Here is a 13,341-nt window from a genome sequence, read left to right as displayed (position 1 = left end):
TATGTGGCTCCATGACAAAGAATATTAAAATAATTTGTAATATGTTAGTAAATATCACCTATTAATTTAGTCCTCTGCATGAAACACTGATTTGGCCAGAAAGTCTAACATTTTAATAAAAACTCTTGACTAGCTCTAAAAGAAACTAAGGACATTTCTTATTTCTTAGAAAGTGGAGATACTTAAGTGTGCCTCTAGCCCTAAAGGAGAAGTCAAGTCTCCCTCCTTTCAACGTACAGGATATTCCACGGTCCGAATAATACCATTGTAAATATGCTAAAAATGGGTCTTTGAACTATGAAGAGAATGAAGGCCCACACACGGACTAGAGCTAATTTTCCAACCACATAAGGAGATATCAGATTCTTGAACTCTATGGCCCACATGGGATGACAGATAAAGAAGGATGTGTTTGGAATGAAGTTATCATGCCTGACGCAGTGGTTCTGACATGAAACTGGAGCCCATAAATAGCAGGTGGACTGTTCAGCTGGCAGTGTACAGGAGAGAGTAGAGATGGCGGCAGACTGTGGCCCATACTGGAAATCTAGATAGGGTAAGCATGTAAAAGTATGTCTAGCTCATAGGTAGAAGGTTAGTAGGGATACATGATCAGAATAGATGCTGAGTGGATTTTAGAACCATGATTTGAGTTCTAATTTGTGTTTTAAAATTTTGGAATAGTTAAAAATTTAAGGAAGCACAGTAATCTTAACTTAATGATAATTAAGTAGAGTCAAAATTTAATATTTTGAAAATAACTTGTTAGGGAAAATTTGGCCATTGATTAGCACGGTCTTACATATTTCGGTATTAGCAACAAGCATTAGCCAACACCCTATGGCATGGTTATGTCTGATAACCATGTCTGCAGAAGCTGGGCTGAAGAGCTGAGAAGATGTACATTCATGTAACTTTTCTAGAAATGGCATAAATAGAGAGAACTGGATGAGATTACATCAGCAATATAGTGGGCTATGCAAAACCTCACATCAAACAGAATTTACGCCAACACTAAACAGATTGTCAATGAACTGAATAAGCCAAGCATCCAACCATGCTATCTGGATTGTATAACCTAGTAATTATATGAAGTTCAGAACATACTTCTATTCCCCTGTCATTATCTGCACAGAACCTGCTGCAAGTCAGTCAGTTTGTAAAGTGGCTATTAGGACAATACCAAAGATTTACAAAGGGGGAGAAATACAATCATGAACACTCAGAGCCTTGCCTACACACCAACCATTCTGTACCTGCATCAACACCACCATAACCAGTGCCATGGCTGACTATGGTAGTATACTACAGACAAGGTTCAAAGCACAAGTATAAGACTGTTTAGCCAAGTCTACAGAAACATCACCCATTAACAACTGTAGACAAGACTTAGGATCACTTCTGCCTCCAATTATAATGATATCGTTTGCCTCTAGGACTGAGCGTGTACAGAACAAATTAGCATTAGATAAAGTTTGATGCTCTAATATAATGCAATCTTGTGACTGTCACTTCTCATTGAAGAAAATTATTTCACTGATGTACTGTTACTGCAGTGCACATTTTTGTTCCAGTTCACCAAATACTGCATTTAGGCTGCAAAATACCCAATTCAGAAGATATTTAAATTACAGCAGCTGCTGTGAACTGTGAAAACTTTGCCTGTTTATTAAAGCTTTCAGTTGAAAGCGGTAAACATTCCGATCAGTTTGAAGACATCTGATAATCAGTACCATGTTGAATCGGTACAATGTTTATCAACAAAAAACGTGTGGTATCTACTATCACTTGCAGTCAAACTTAATTTGTTTCTCTTCTTGAGGCCACCTGTATCACTTTCCCTAGACACTTGTTTCTCCAAAAGAAGTCTGTTAATTAGCATGTCAACTAGAGTCTGCTTGCTCCCCAACATACTTTATTAACAAGATGCTTCATGTCTAGAGACTTTGCCTGATAAAATACACAACCCAGCTAAATAAATCTGAAGTTCGCTGCTTTTACAGTTTTAAACACCAAAACTTTGAACTATTGCAAGGTTATCAAGAGAGCAGAGCCCAGAAGTGCTGTATCTACTAAGTTTGAAATATACTGCATGCAGATCAGTAAGATGTGCACACCAGTATCTCCTGGCTATTCACTGAGGTCAGTGGCATATGAAAACTCTATGCTGGGAGCATGCTGGTGCTTTTCGTCGGCAAAGCTTCTGTTGTTCGAGGAGGGTGTTTTTAAGACAAACCCTAAGTAAATAAGGTGATTACTCTGATTAGAAATAGCACTATTTTTGACAGAGAATGTAAGACTTTTGGGGAGCTTTTGAGAAAAACCTTAAGAAAAGATTTACCATATAGTAAATTCAGAGATGCAGACAACTTTAACCCAATTACACATTACTATTGTCATATATGCAGCCCTCAGTATAACAAGTCAATATAAACATTTATTGAATGAAGACGCTGCTGGTAAAACACTGCATTAGGAAATGGCAGCTGCCCCTAGCAACTCCACAAACCACACACTTAAATTCAGAACGTTTAGGAACCTTGGATGAGATTACAATTATAGGTATATATGATGTATTAAATATACACTCAAGGTATAGTTTTAACACTACATAGCATGGAATCTAAGTGTTCTCTAGCTTTCACTTTATAAGAATACTTAGTATTGCTCATGTTTTATTACTGTATTAAAATCTAAAACTGCTTATGCTGAACCTAAATTTTAGAAGTCCTGTTAAAAGGTCATTGATGGACCCCTCCTCCAAGAATCTATCTAGTTCTTTTTTGAACCCTGATGTAGTCTTGCCCTTCACAACATCCTCTGGCAAGGAGTTCCACAGGTTGACAGATCATTTAGAATGGACAATTGCTCAGTTTTCAGTATTATATTTTGACAGATGATACTAGCATTTTGCTCACTTGAGACCAGAACAAGGAAGAAAAATGAAAGACAATAAAGAAAGAAAACGATCACATGATGAGATGAGAGAATAGAGTATAGGGTAAAAGACATGGTAAAAATCTGAAGGTCCTTAAAATACATTTACCTTTAAATTTTGACCGAATGTTTGCCAGTTCTTTGTTTATCCTCTTTATCTCTGCTTCTTTGCTTTTGCCTGAAATCAAGAGAATTTACATCAAGGTTCAGCATTTCAAACAGCTCCTAATTTGTCTACAATTCTTTCAGCAGTTTTTTCAATTCACCATTCACTCATTAAAAGTGGAGACGCTGGTAGAACCGCCCCCCTTCCCCCCCCAGCAACAAAAGACTGCAGAGTGAACACCAAGTGTAGTACATTGACATCTTCTGGGGAAATGGAAATTTTTTTAATTAAAACTGCTTATCACCCTGCTCTCCCACATTAAAATGTCGAGAGAACAAAGTTTCAAAGTATTTGACAAATAGCCAAAAGTTTAAAAAAAAAAAAGCCTGATTTTTAACCTATTACTTAGAAGAAAAATCATGCATGGCATAATTTTCAAAACAAATCAGTGCTTTCTAAAGTTTTACCTATAGTTTATTTGCATATAGCTTTCATGTGTGCTGCTCTTACAAAAAAAAGGGGGGGGGGGGGAGAATGAGATAAGACAGGTAAGGAATAGAAAAATGAAATCGTAAAAAACAAATTGGAGCGTGAACTCCCGATACATAACAAAACTTTTGACTAGATTTTAAAATTGAGTTAATAGTTTGATTTTGCCCTCTGACTCTCCCTGAGCAATTCAGTTACCAAAACAATTGTAGTCTTAAAACCTTCTACCATTACTCCTGAAGTTCTTAAAAACAATAATTTAAAGTTTAAATGGTTTAAGTGGCCATTAATGATCTTGTGTGCCCTCTCTTTTGATCAAACATTTATACCATAAATAAATAAGCAGCTTTAAAGTTCCTTACAGTCTAATGGACACTACAAGTTCATGAGTTTGCTCTACTATCATTGGAGCTTGCACAGCATTTTTCTGCTCCTGCATCAGCCTACCGCTTAATGAGAACAGGAATAAATAACTTTAAAAAGGAGCGTGTTGATGATGAGCCAATATACTACTTGCCTACAAAAAAGCAAGGCATAGATGTGGGAGGACTTGCATTACAGCCTAGCAATAGGAAACCGCTCTACCAGCTGTCAAAGGAGTGGTTTAAAAAAAAAAAAAAAAGGCATTACAAATGAAATCTAAACAGCTATGAGTCAAGTATTTTCTCTGAATGTCCTGTGTGGTTTTTTTTTTTCCCCCTCTAGGGAGAAGGAGAAAGTGGCTGTGTTTGACATTTAGGTGATGATACATTTGCCTACCCAACAAAATAATTTAAGCTTCACAAACAAGTAACTTTACACAGCAATCAGTACACTAGCTTTTGGGTTAGGTATTTCAGCAATATCAAAAAGTACATAGAGTTATGGTACTATGTTCACTTCAACTTTAGTTACTCCCTATGATCAACTGGCCGAGACTTAACCAAGGTATGACTGAGGTAATGTTTGCAGGTGGAGGAAAGCAAAATGGAAAAAATGACAAAGACCATTTCAACTCCTTTCATTGGAGACGTGGGCCAACAATTCGTATCATAAATTCACATTTAGAAGGCTGCTTGGGTCTTCAGCTGCTTCTAGATTTCCAGATAGCAGCAGTAGCCAACACTACTCCTGCCCTCACTCATGTGCATTTAGCTAGAACGCCATGACCAAGGGCCCATGCTCTCTATGCAGTCACATCGCTGCACAGTTTATTGCATAATTCACTAATTTTCAAGAGTGCCACAAATATAATGTGACCACTGGAGCATCAAAACTCCCTCTGCAGCAGGAAGGCAATAAGCAGTAATGCAAAAAGAATGTAGCCAAACAACGGTATGGATGGGAAATACCCAGGGTAACTGGTTGTGGCAGGTGAAGGGAGCTAGGGCCAGGGGAAGGTTCCAATGATACTCCTGCCTTTGCAGTTAGTAGAATCCAGTGGCCAATAAAATTCAAACTGGCTTTTTACGTTTACTTAATGCAAGGTTCAGAGGAACTGAAAAAGTTGGAGAGCTTACTACAGGTCTGCAAATACCTGAAAGTGATCAAAGACTAAAGAAAATTCGTTCTGCCATCAATACTTCTATTACCAGGGCCATCCTTACCCATATTACAAACTAGGTGCTGTGTAGGGCACCAGGAAGTTTGGGGCAATTTTGGGCAAGGCTGGGAGCCAGGGGAGAAGAGCGGAGCAGGCTGGGCCAGGTCACTCCACTTCCCACTGCCCCGTGAGTAGTGGGTTGGGGCCCGCCCTGCAATCACCAGGCAGCAAGAAGTGGAGCAACCCAGCCCCAACCCACTCCACTCCGCCAGCTCCTCACAGACATTGGTTGCAGCCCCCAACCTGCCGGAGGCTTGGGGCCAGTCCCCTCCATGGAGTGGCTGCATAGGGTACCACAATGTCTAGGGATGGCCCTGTCTATTACATTAGAATAATGAAAGCACAGAAGGAGTAGTATGTGCACTGGTGCTTTTGTACTCTGTACCAACAAAGGGTAAACAAAATACAAGTAAATAAAGCAAAGCGTACCAACAACTAGGTAATGTGACTTGTCCCACTGAAGGTTCTGTGTGTCATTTTAACAGTTGTAGCTGTGAGAATTATTATGTTGGCTTTTCATTCTGTAAGAAACATAGCCCCATTTACGCACCAAAATCCTGGTGAAGTCCAGGCAAATGTTGGGAGAGAATGCTTCCATTAAACAGTACAACAATGCAGCAGGACAATTAGGTAAGCCAAAATAATGGCCTAACCATAGGGTTGCCAGGTTGCCGAAATGGCCTGGTAGAAAAGGGACCCTGGCAGCTCTGGTCAGCATTGCTTACTGGGCCATTAAACGTACAATCAGTGGAGCAGTGGGACTAAGGCAGGCTCCACCTTCCTTGGCTTTGTGCGGCTCCCAGAAGTAGAAGCATGCCCCCTCCTGCCTCAGCTCGTAAGGTAGGGGAAGCCAGGGGGCTCCACCGACTGCCCTCCCCAAGCGCCAGATCCGCAGCTCCCATTTGCGGGGAATGGTGGCCCAATGGAGATCTGGGACAGTGCCTGAGGACGGGGCAGCATGCAGAGCCGCCTGGCCACAACTCTGCATAGGAGCCAGAGGGGACATACCACTGCTTCTGGGAGCTGCTTGAGGTAAGCACTGACCAGAGCCTGCACCCCGACCCCTCCCATGCCCCAACCCCCTGCACCAGCCTTGATCCCCTTCCTGCCCTGTGAACAACTCTGTCCCAGCCCAGAGCACCCTCTTACACCCCAAGTCCCTCATCCCCAGTCCCACACCAGAGCCTGCACCCCCAGCTGGAGCCCTCACCCCCACCCCCTAACCCAGCCTGGTGAAAATGAGCAAGTGAGGGTAGAGAAAGTGAATGACGGGGGGGTGGAATGGAGTGGGGGGGGCTCGGGTATTCAGTTTTGTGCGAGTAGAAATTTGGCAACCCTACCTAACCACTACCTTTAAGAAAGGCTTGGGATTTTGTAGTGCAAGAACAAATAATACAGGATGGTGTGAGAGGAAAATGATTTAAGTAACTGGGGTTACATTAATTTTAAAATATGGCAAACAACAAATGAGAATATTTTAAGGGCTTACGTACTGAAGTCTAAAGTGTGTAGAAAATTCCCTACTAAGAAACCCTCCTGTAGAGAAGGCTTTTGGTCTTTAGTTACTTGGTCCTATTTTCAGCAATCCAACTTGTTTCCATATGACCAGAATTGTGGGAATGTTAAAACAAAGAGCTAGCATTCATGTAAATTTCAGCGACTATTGACAAAAGCTGCTGCCGCTCCATTTATCTTTTAGAAAGGGGAAGAATAAAATGCTGACCTTAAGACCTGCATCGAGTCACAAGAGATTTTGCACTTCCTTTAAAAGTTCATCTAGATTACTAAGCACCACTGAACAATGACATCAGTCTGGTATATCACTATGTTTAACTCAGTTATATATTTAAGTAACCTTGATATTTCTATGAGAGGCAGCAGGAAGAAAAATAAATACCTAGCTCTTGTGTAGGCAAATCAACTACATTTATAAAAAGAGAAGTGCAAAATAACGACTAACAGAATATTTGTAATTAAGATTAGAGAAACTGAACACTTTCTATAACATCTTTAAACTATCTCACCCCACTTTAAACACAGAATTTAACATCAACATTACAAAATAGGGAAATGGGGTGGGTGGGCGTGTGCGCGCATGTGCGCGCGCGAGAGAGAGACATTACACAGATACAGAAATTGAGACGTGGTTTAATTATGTGCTCCAGGTCCTGAAATGGAGTCGGGATCTTAGTTTCAGTTTAAACTATAAAAAGTTACCCTTACTTGCCCCTAAAGAATACTTCAAAAAAGGCTTTTTACCTATTGGGACTCTTGCCTAGGAGTTGGTTTTATAGATACTAAGGTCAGAAGGGACCACTCTGATCATCATCTAGTCCGACCTCCTGCACAGCGCAGGCCACAGAATGTCACCCACCCACTCCTATGAAAAACCTCACCCATGTCTGAGCTATTGAAGTCCTCAAATCATGGTTCAAAACTTCGAGGGAGCAGAGAAGCCTCCCTCCAGTCAACCATGCCCCATGCTACAAAGGAAGGCAAAAAAACCTCCAGGGCCTCTCCAATCTGCCCTGGAGGAAAACTCCCTCCCGACCCCAAACATGGCAATCAGCCAAACCCTGAGCACATGGGCAAGATTCACCAGCCAGATACCCAGGAAAGAATTTTCTATAGTAAATCAGATCCCATCCATCTAATATCCCATCTCAGGGGATTTGGCCTATTTACCCTGAATATTTAAAGATCAATTACTTACCAAAATCCCATTATCCCATCATACCATCTCCTCCATAAACTTATCGAGTAGAATCTTAAAACCAGATAGATCTTTTGCCCCCACTGCTTCCCTTGGAAGGCTATTCCAAAACTTCACTCCTCTGATGGTTAAAAGCCTTCATCTGATTTCAAGTCTAAACTTCCTGGTGGCCAGTTTATACCCATTTGTTCTTGTGTCCACATTGGTGCTGAGCTTAAATAATTCCTCTCCCTCTCCTATATTTATCCCTCTGATATATTTATAGAGAGCAATCATATCTCCCCTCAACCTTCTTTTAGTTAGGCTAAACAAGCCCAGCTCCTCAAGTCTCCTTTCATAAGACAAGTTTTCCATTCCTCGGATCATCCTAGTAGCCCTTCTCTGTACCTGCTCCAGTTTGAATTCATCCTTTTTAAACATGGGAGACCAGAACTGCACACAGTATTCCAGGTGAGGTCACCAGTGCCTTGTATAACGGTACTAAAACCTCCTTATCCCTACTGGAAATGCCTCTCCTGATGCATCCCAAAACCGCATTAGCTTTTTTCACAGCCATATCACATTGGCAGCTCATAGTCATCCTATGATCAACCAATACTCCAAGGTCCTTCTCCTCTTCCGTTACTTCTAATTGATGCGTCCCCAACTTATAGCTAAAATTCTTGTTATTAATCCCTAAATGCATAACCTTACACTTCTCGCTATTAAATTTCATCCTATTACTATTACTCCAGTTTACAAGGTCATCCAGATCCTCCTGTATAATATCCCGATCCTTCTCCGAATTGGCAATACCTCCCAGCTTTGTATCATCTGCAAACTTTATTAGCACACTCCCACTATTTGTGCCAAGGTCAGTAATAAAAAGATTAAATAAGATTGGTCCCAAAACCGACCCTGAGGAACTCCACTGGTAACCTCCCTCCAACTGACAGTTCGCCTTTCAGTAGGACCCATTGCAGTCTCCCCTTTAACAATTCCTTACACCTTCTGATGTTCATATTGATCCCCATCTTCTCCAATTTAACTAATAATTCCCCATGTGGCACGGTATCAAATGCCTTACTGAAATCTAGGTAAATTAGATCCACTGCATTTCCTTTATCTAAAAAATCTGTTACTTTTTCAAAAAAGGAGATCAGGTTGGTTTGGCACGATCTACCTTTTGTAAAACCATGTTGTATTTTGTCCCATTTACCATTGACTTCAATGTCCTTAACTAATTTCTCCTTCAAAATTTTTCCAGGACCTTGCATACTACAGATGTCAAACTAACTGGCCTGTAGTTACCCGGATCACTTTTTTTTCCTTTCTTAAAAATAGGAACTATATTAGCAATTCTCCAATCATTCGGTACAACTCCTGAGTTTACAGATTCATTAAAAATTCTTGCTAATGGGCTTGCAATTTCAGGTGCCAATTCCTTTAATATTCTTGGATGAAGATTATCTGGGCCCCCCGATTTAGTCCCATTAAGCTGTTTCAGTTCCGCTTCTACCTCTGATATGGTAATATCTACCTCTATATCCTCCTTCCCATTTGTCATGCTACCATTACCCCAAGATCCTCTTTAGCCTTATTAAAGACTGAGGCAAAGTATTTGTTTAGATATTGGGCCATGCCTAGATTATCTTTAACCTCCGCTCCATCCTCAGTGTTAAGCGGCCCCACTTGTTCCTTCTTAGTTTTCTTCTTATTTATATGGCTATAGAACCTTTTACTATTGGTTTTAATTCCCTTTGCAAGGTCCAACTCTACTCGACTTTTAGCCTCTCTCACTTGATCCCTACATCTTCTGACCTCAATTAGGTAGCTTTCCTTGCTGATCTCTCCCATCTTCCACTCCCTGTATGCTTTCTGCTTCTTCATAATCACCTCTAAGATGCTTGCTCATCCAGCTTGGTCTACAACTCCTTCCTATGAATTTTTTCCCCTTTCTTGGGATACAGGCTTCCGATAGCTTCTGCAGTTTTGATTTAAAGTAATCCCAGGCCTCCTCTGCCTTTAGATCCATAAATTCTTCAGTCCAATCCACTTCCCTAACTAATTTCCTTAATTTTTGAAAGTCAGCCCTTTTGAAATCAAAAACCCTAGTTGCAGATTTATTTTTGTTAATCCTTCCATTTAGTTTGAACTGAATTAGCTCATGATCACTTGAGCCAAGATTGTTCCCTACAACCATTTCTTCTATGAGGTCCTCGCTACTCACCAAAATTAAATCTAAAATGGCATCCCCTCTAGTCGGTTCAGCAACTACTTGATGAAGGAATCTATCAGCTATCGCATCTAGGAAAATCTGAGCCCTATTATTATTACTAGCACTGGTCCTCCAGTCTATATCTGGGAAGTTAAAGTCTCCCATGATCACGCAGTTTCCATTAGTATTTACTTGATTAAAGACATTAAAAAGGGGTCTATCCATATCCAAATTAGATTTTTTTTAATTATTTTTTTTATTGCTCTATTTTATTGCTTTAGTGCAGAAGTGGGCAAACTATGGCCCATGGGACCGTCCTGCCTGGACCTTGAGCTCCCCGTCAGGGCAGCTAGCCCCCTGCCCCTCCCCTCTCCCCCACAGCCTCAGCTCGCCACACTTCCAGCACTCTGATCCCGCCACTCCTGCCAGGGAGCATGGCAGCGTGGCTGAGAGCTCCTGCCACTCTGAGTGGCATGGTAAGGGGGCGGGGAGGTTGGATAAGGGGCAGCAGGGGACGGTTGGATAGGCGTGGGGTCCCGGGGGACGGAGTCCCAGGGGGCAGGGGTGTGGGGTCCTGGAGGGGACAGATGGGGGAGGGGTTCCGAGGGGTGCAGTCAGGGGCAAGGAAGTGGGAGGGGGTGGATGGGGAGGCACAGCCTTCCCTACCCAGCCCTCCATACAGTTTCACAACCCCGATGTGGCCCTCGGGCCAAAAGGTTTGCCCACCCCTGCTCTAGTGGCAGTTGACTACAAAAGGTATCTAAGCATAAGGAAAGTTGTACCAAAATACTCCATGCATTTGTGATGTCAGCAACCCCTGTAGGGGGAGAAAAAAATCCACCAGACTACATTCTCAGCAGAAAACATGGTTATTTAACAACCTTCTAGTCTAAACATTGCTAGAACTTTCCCAAATCCTTAAAGTTTCCGTTCACTTTTAAAGTCAGTGTACTCACAAATATATAGCAGAGTCCAGAATTCGTATAAAACCCTGTCACAACAGTAACAAAAAAACCTGCCTTAAGTCAAAGTATATAAATTGTTCCAAGCCATGAAGTATGATAACTGAAATGTCTTCTCAGCCAGAGATCAAACACAAACAAGGCAGCTGATGCAACTCTGTCTGCACTGCCAACAAGTTGCTTCAGTATTTATTGTATTCCACATGTAAGAGGGCCAGCAACAGTCAAACTCTTAACTAATCCCCAAGTCATCTGCTTGGTCAACATATTTTGATGATTTCAGCTACATTAATGCCTTGGACATAAAATCAGTAATTCCTTCACAGCTCAGAGATTTCATTTCATGAGTTTGTTGGACACTAGTGTAGTTTTTGTAGAATGTTATGCTGCTCTGAAAATTAGGACACTGAAGTCCCTTCCCTGTTTTTTGTTACAGATAAGGACTAGACAATTGCTTTTCAGCTACACACCATTTAATAACTGCCCAGAAAGCCATCTTCACAAAAGGTCACTTGAGTTCATCGGCTTCTACACTCATACTAGCAGGGCAACTGAGAGAAATACATGTCAAATTTAGCATGGAGGCAAGTTTTTCTTTGCCTTTGGAGGATTCCCTTTTATTAACTTCAGCTGGAAGTGTCCAGATGAGCCTCCTCAAGCAAGATGCAAAGTCAAGTCCCCGGAATGCATCATATAGGGGGTCCCCGTATTCATTGCAGTTGTGTTTTTGAAAAGGGCGATGGATACCGAAATGACATATACCAGGGAATTTTTCTCCATAAGAAATAATAATGGAATAAGGCAGGGGATGCATTCACTTCACCACACTCACCTATGACAATGCTCTTTTGCCTAAATAGAGATCACTCACCTATGACAATGCTCTTTTTGCCTAATAGAGTACCTTTTACATTTCAGGTTATAAAGTACACATTTTACACAAAACATTGCATAAAATAATGTAGAACCCTACTAACACCGTTCAAACACGGTAAATACAGAACAGTAACAGTGTCAATTATGTTAAATTTAGGTACAGGTGGTGGCTGGATTTTCTTGGGCTGGCTTCTCGGTTGCAGAAGTCTTAAAGGATTTTATCGACATCTGCTCTCCTACGTGAATCTCTGAGAGAGACATCTCCCTGTAGCAAGGCATTACATCATTGAGCGCCCTGGAGACTTTGGCAGACCGTTCACGAAAAGGATTACCGCTCTATATGGATTTCCATCATCTCATCCAGCAATCCAAAGAAACAGGAGAGATTCTTTGTCATCAGATTCCTGGCTTCCTGCCCTACATCATTGTCCTTGCTTTCTTCGGATATCCGTTGTTGGTCCAGCTCAATCAGTTCCTCATTTGTCAGTTGCTCAGCGTGAGACTCCAACAACTCCTGTACATCATTCTCCTCCACTTCCTCAAAGCACATATCCTTCATCAACTTAACAATTTCTTGCTCGAGACCAGGAACAGCATCAAATCCCATGAAGCTGTGGACAGCATCAGACCATACATAGAGCTAAACGCCGTTCATACATTGTGAAGTGACCTCTTCCCACGACACGTTTCCAAGCCGTTCAAGATATTGTACGACTTCCAAAACTCCTTTACACTGGGCTTTCCTTCACCTGCCATCTCCTTAATCAGCATGGAGAAAGTCCTCTGTAGGTAATAAGCCTTGAATGTGGCCAGCGGATGCAAATACAGTACTGTACAATAGGAGATGTTGTTCCAATTCACGTCAGTCCCAACCCGTGCAAACAACAGATATGTGGATCTGGACCAACGTAAATTGGAACACCTTGCCCCATTGATGAGCGACGGATATCCGAAACAGGTAAGGGGGGGGGGAGGATGTATACCGGGGACACCCTCTATTCCTGGGATCAAAACAGGCACAGGATTTGCTTTTGAATATATTGTTTTTCAGACTACTACAGTAAATAATGAGGGGATAGCACAAAAACAAGGAGTCCGGTGGCACCTTAAAGACTAACTGATTTATTTGAGCATAAGCTTTGGTGGGTAAAAAGCCCACTTCTTCAGATGCATTGAGTGAAAATTACAGATACAGACAAATATACTGACAAATGAAGAGAAGGGAGTTACCTCACAAGTGGAGAACCAGTGCAGACAAGGCCAATTCGATCAGGGTAGATGTAGTCCACTCCCAATAATAGATGAGGAGGTATCAATTCCAGGAGACGCAAAACTGCTTTTGTAATGAGCCAGCCACTCCCAGTCCCTATTCAAGCTCAAATTAATGGTGTTAAATTTGCAGATGAATTTTAGTTCTGCTGTTTCTCTTTGAAATCTGTCCGATTTGTGTCCATTTATTCTTTTACATAGGGATTGTCC

At 41.6% G+C, this 13,341-nt stretch overlaps 1 protein-coding gene across 6 annotated transcripts in view; it reads right to left on the bottom strand.

Annotated features, from left to right (window-relative positions):
• Positions 1-13,341, bottom strand: part of AP2A2 (adaptor related protein complex 2 subunit alpha 2) — a 104,177-nt gene that overhangs the window by 63,198 nt on the left and 27,638 nt on the right. For all 6 annotated transcript variants that reach the window (XM_038405096.2, XM_038405094.2, XM_038405092.2 and 3 more), the window contains exon 2: positions 3,047-3,115. In XM_038405096.2, the coding sequence (XP_038261024.1) occupies positions 3,047-3,115 (69 nt within the window). The remainder of the gene's footprint in view (positions 1-3,046; positions 3,116-13,341) is intronic.

Source organism: Dermochelys coriacea, chromosome 6, assembly GCF_009764565.3.
Source record: "Dermochelys coriacea isolate rDerCor1 chromosome 6, rDerCor1.pri.v4, whole genome shotgun sequence".
Classification (NCBI taxonomy): Eukaryota; Metazoa; Chordata; order Testudines; family Dermochelyidae; genus Dermochelys; species Dermochelys coriacea.
Note: the sequence above shows the minus strand (reverse complement) of the source record. Positions and strands in the feature narration are given on the sequence as shown.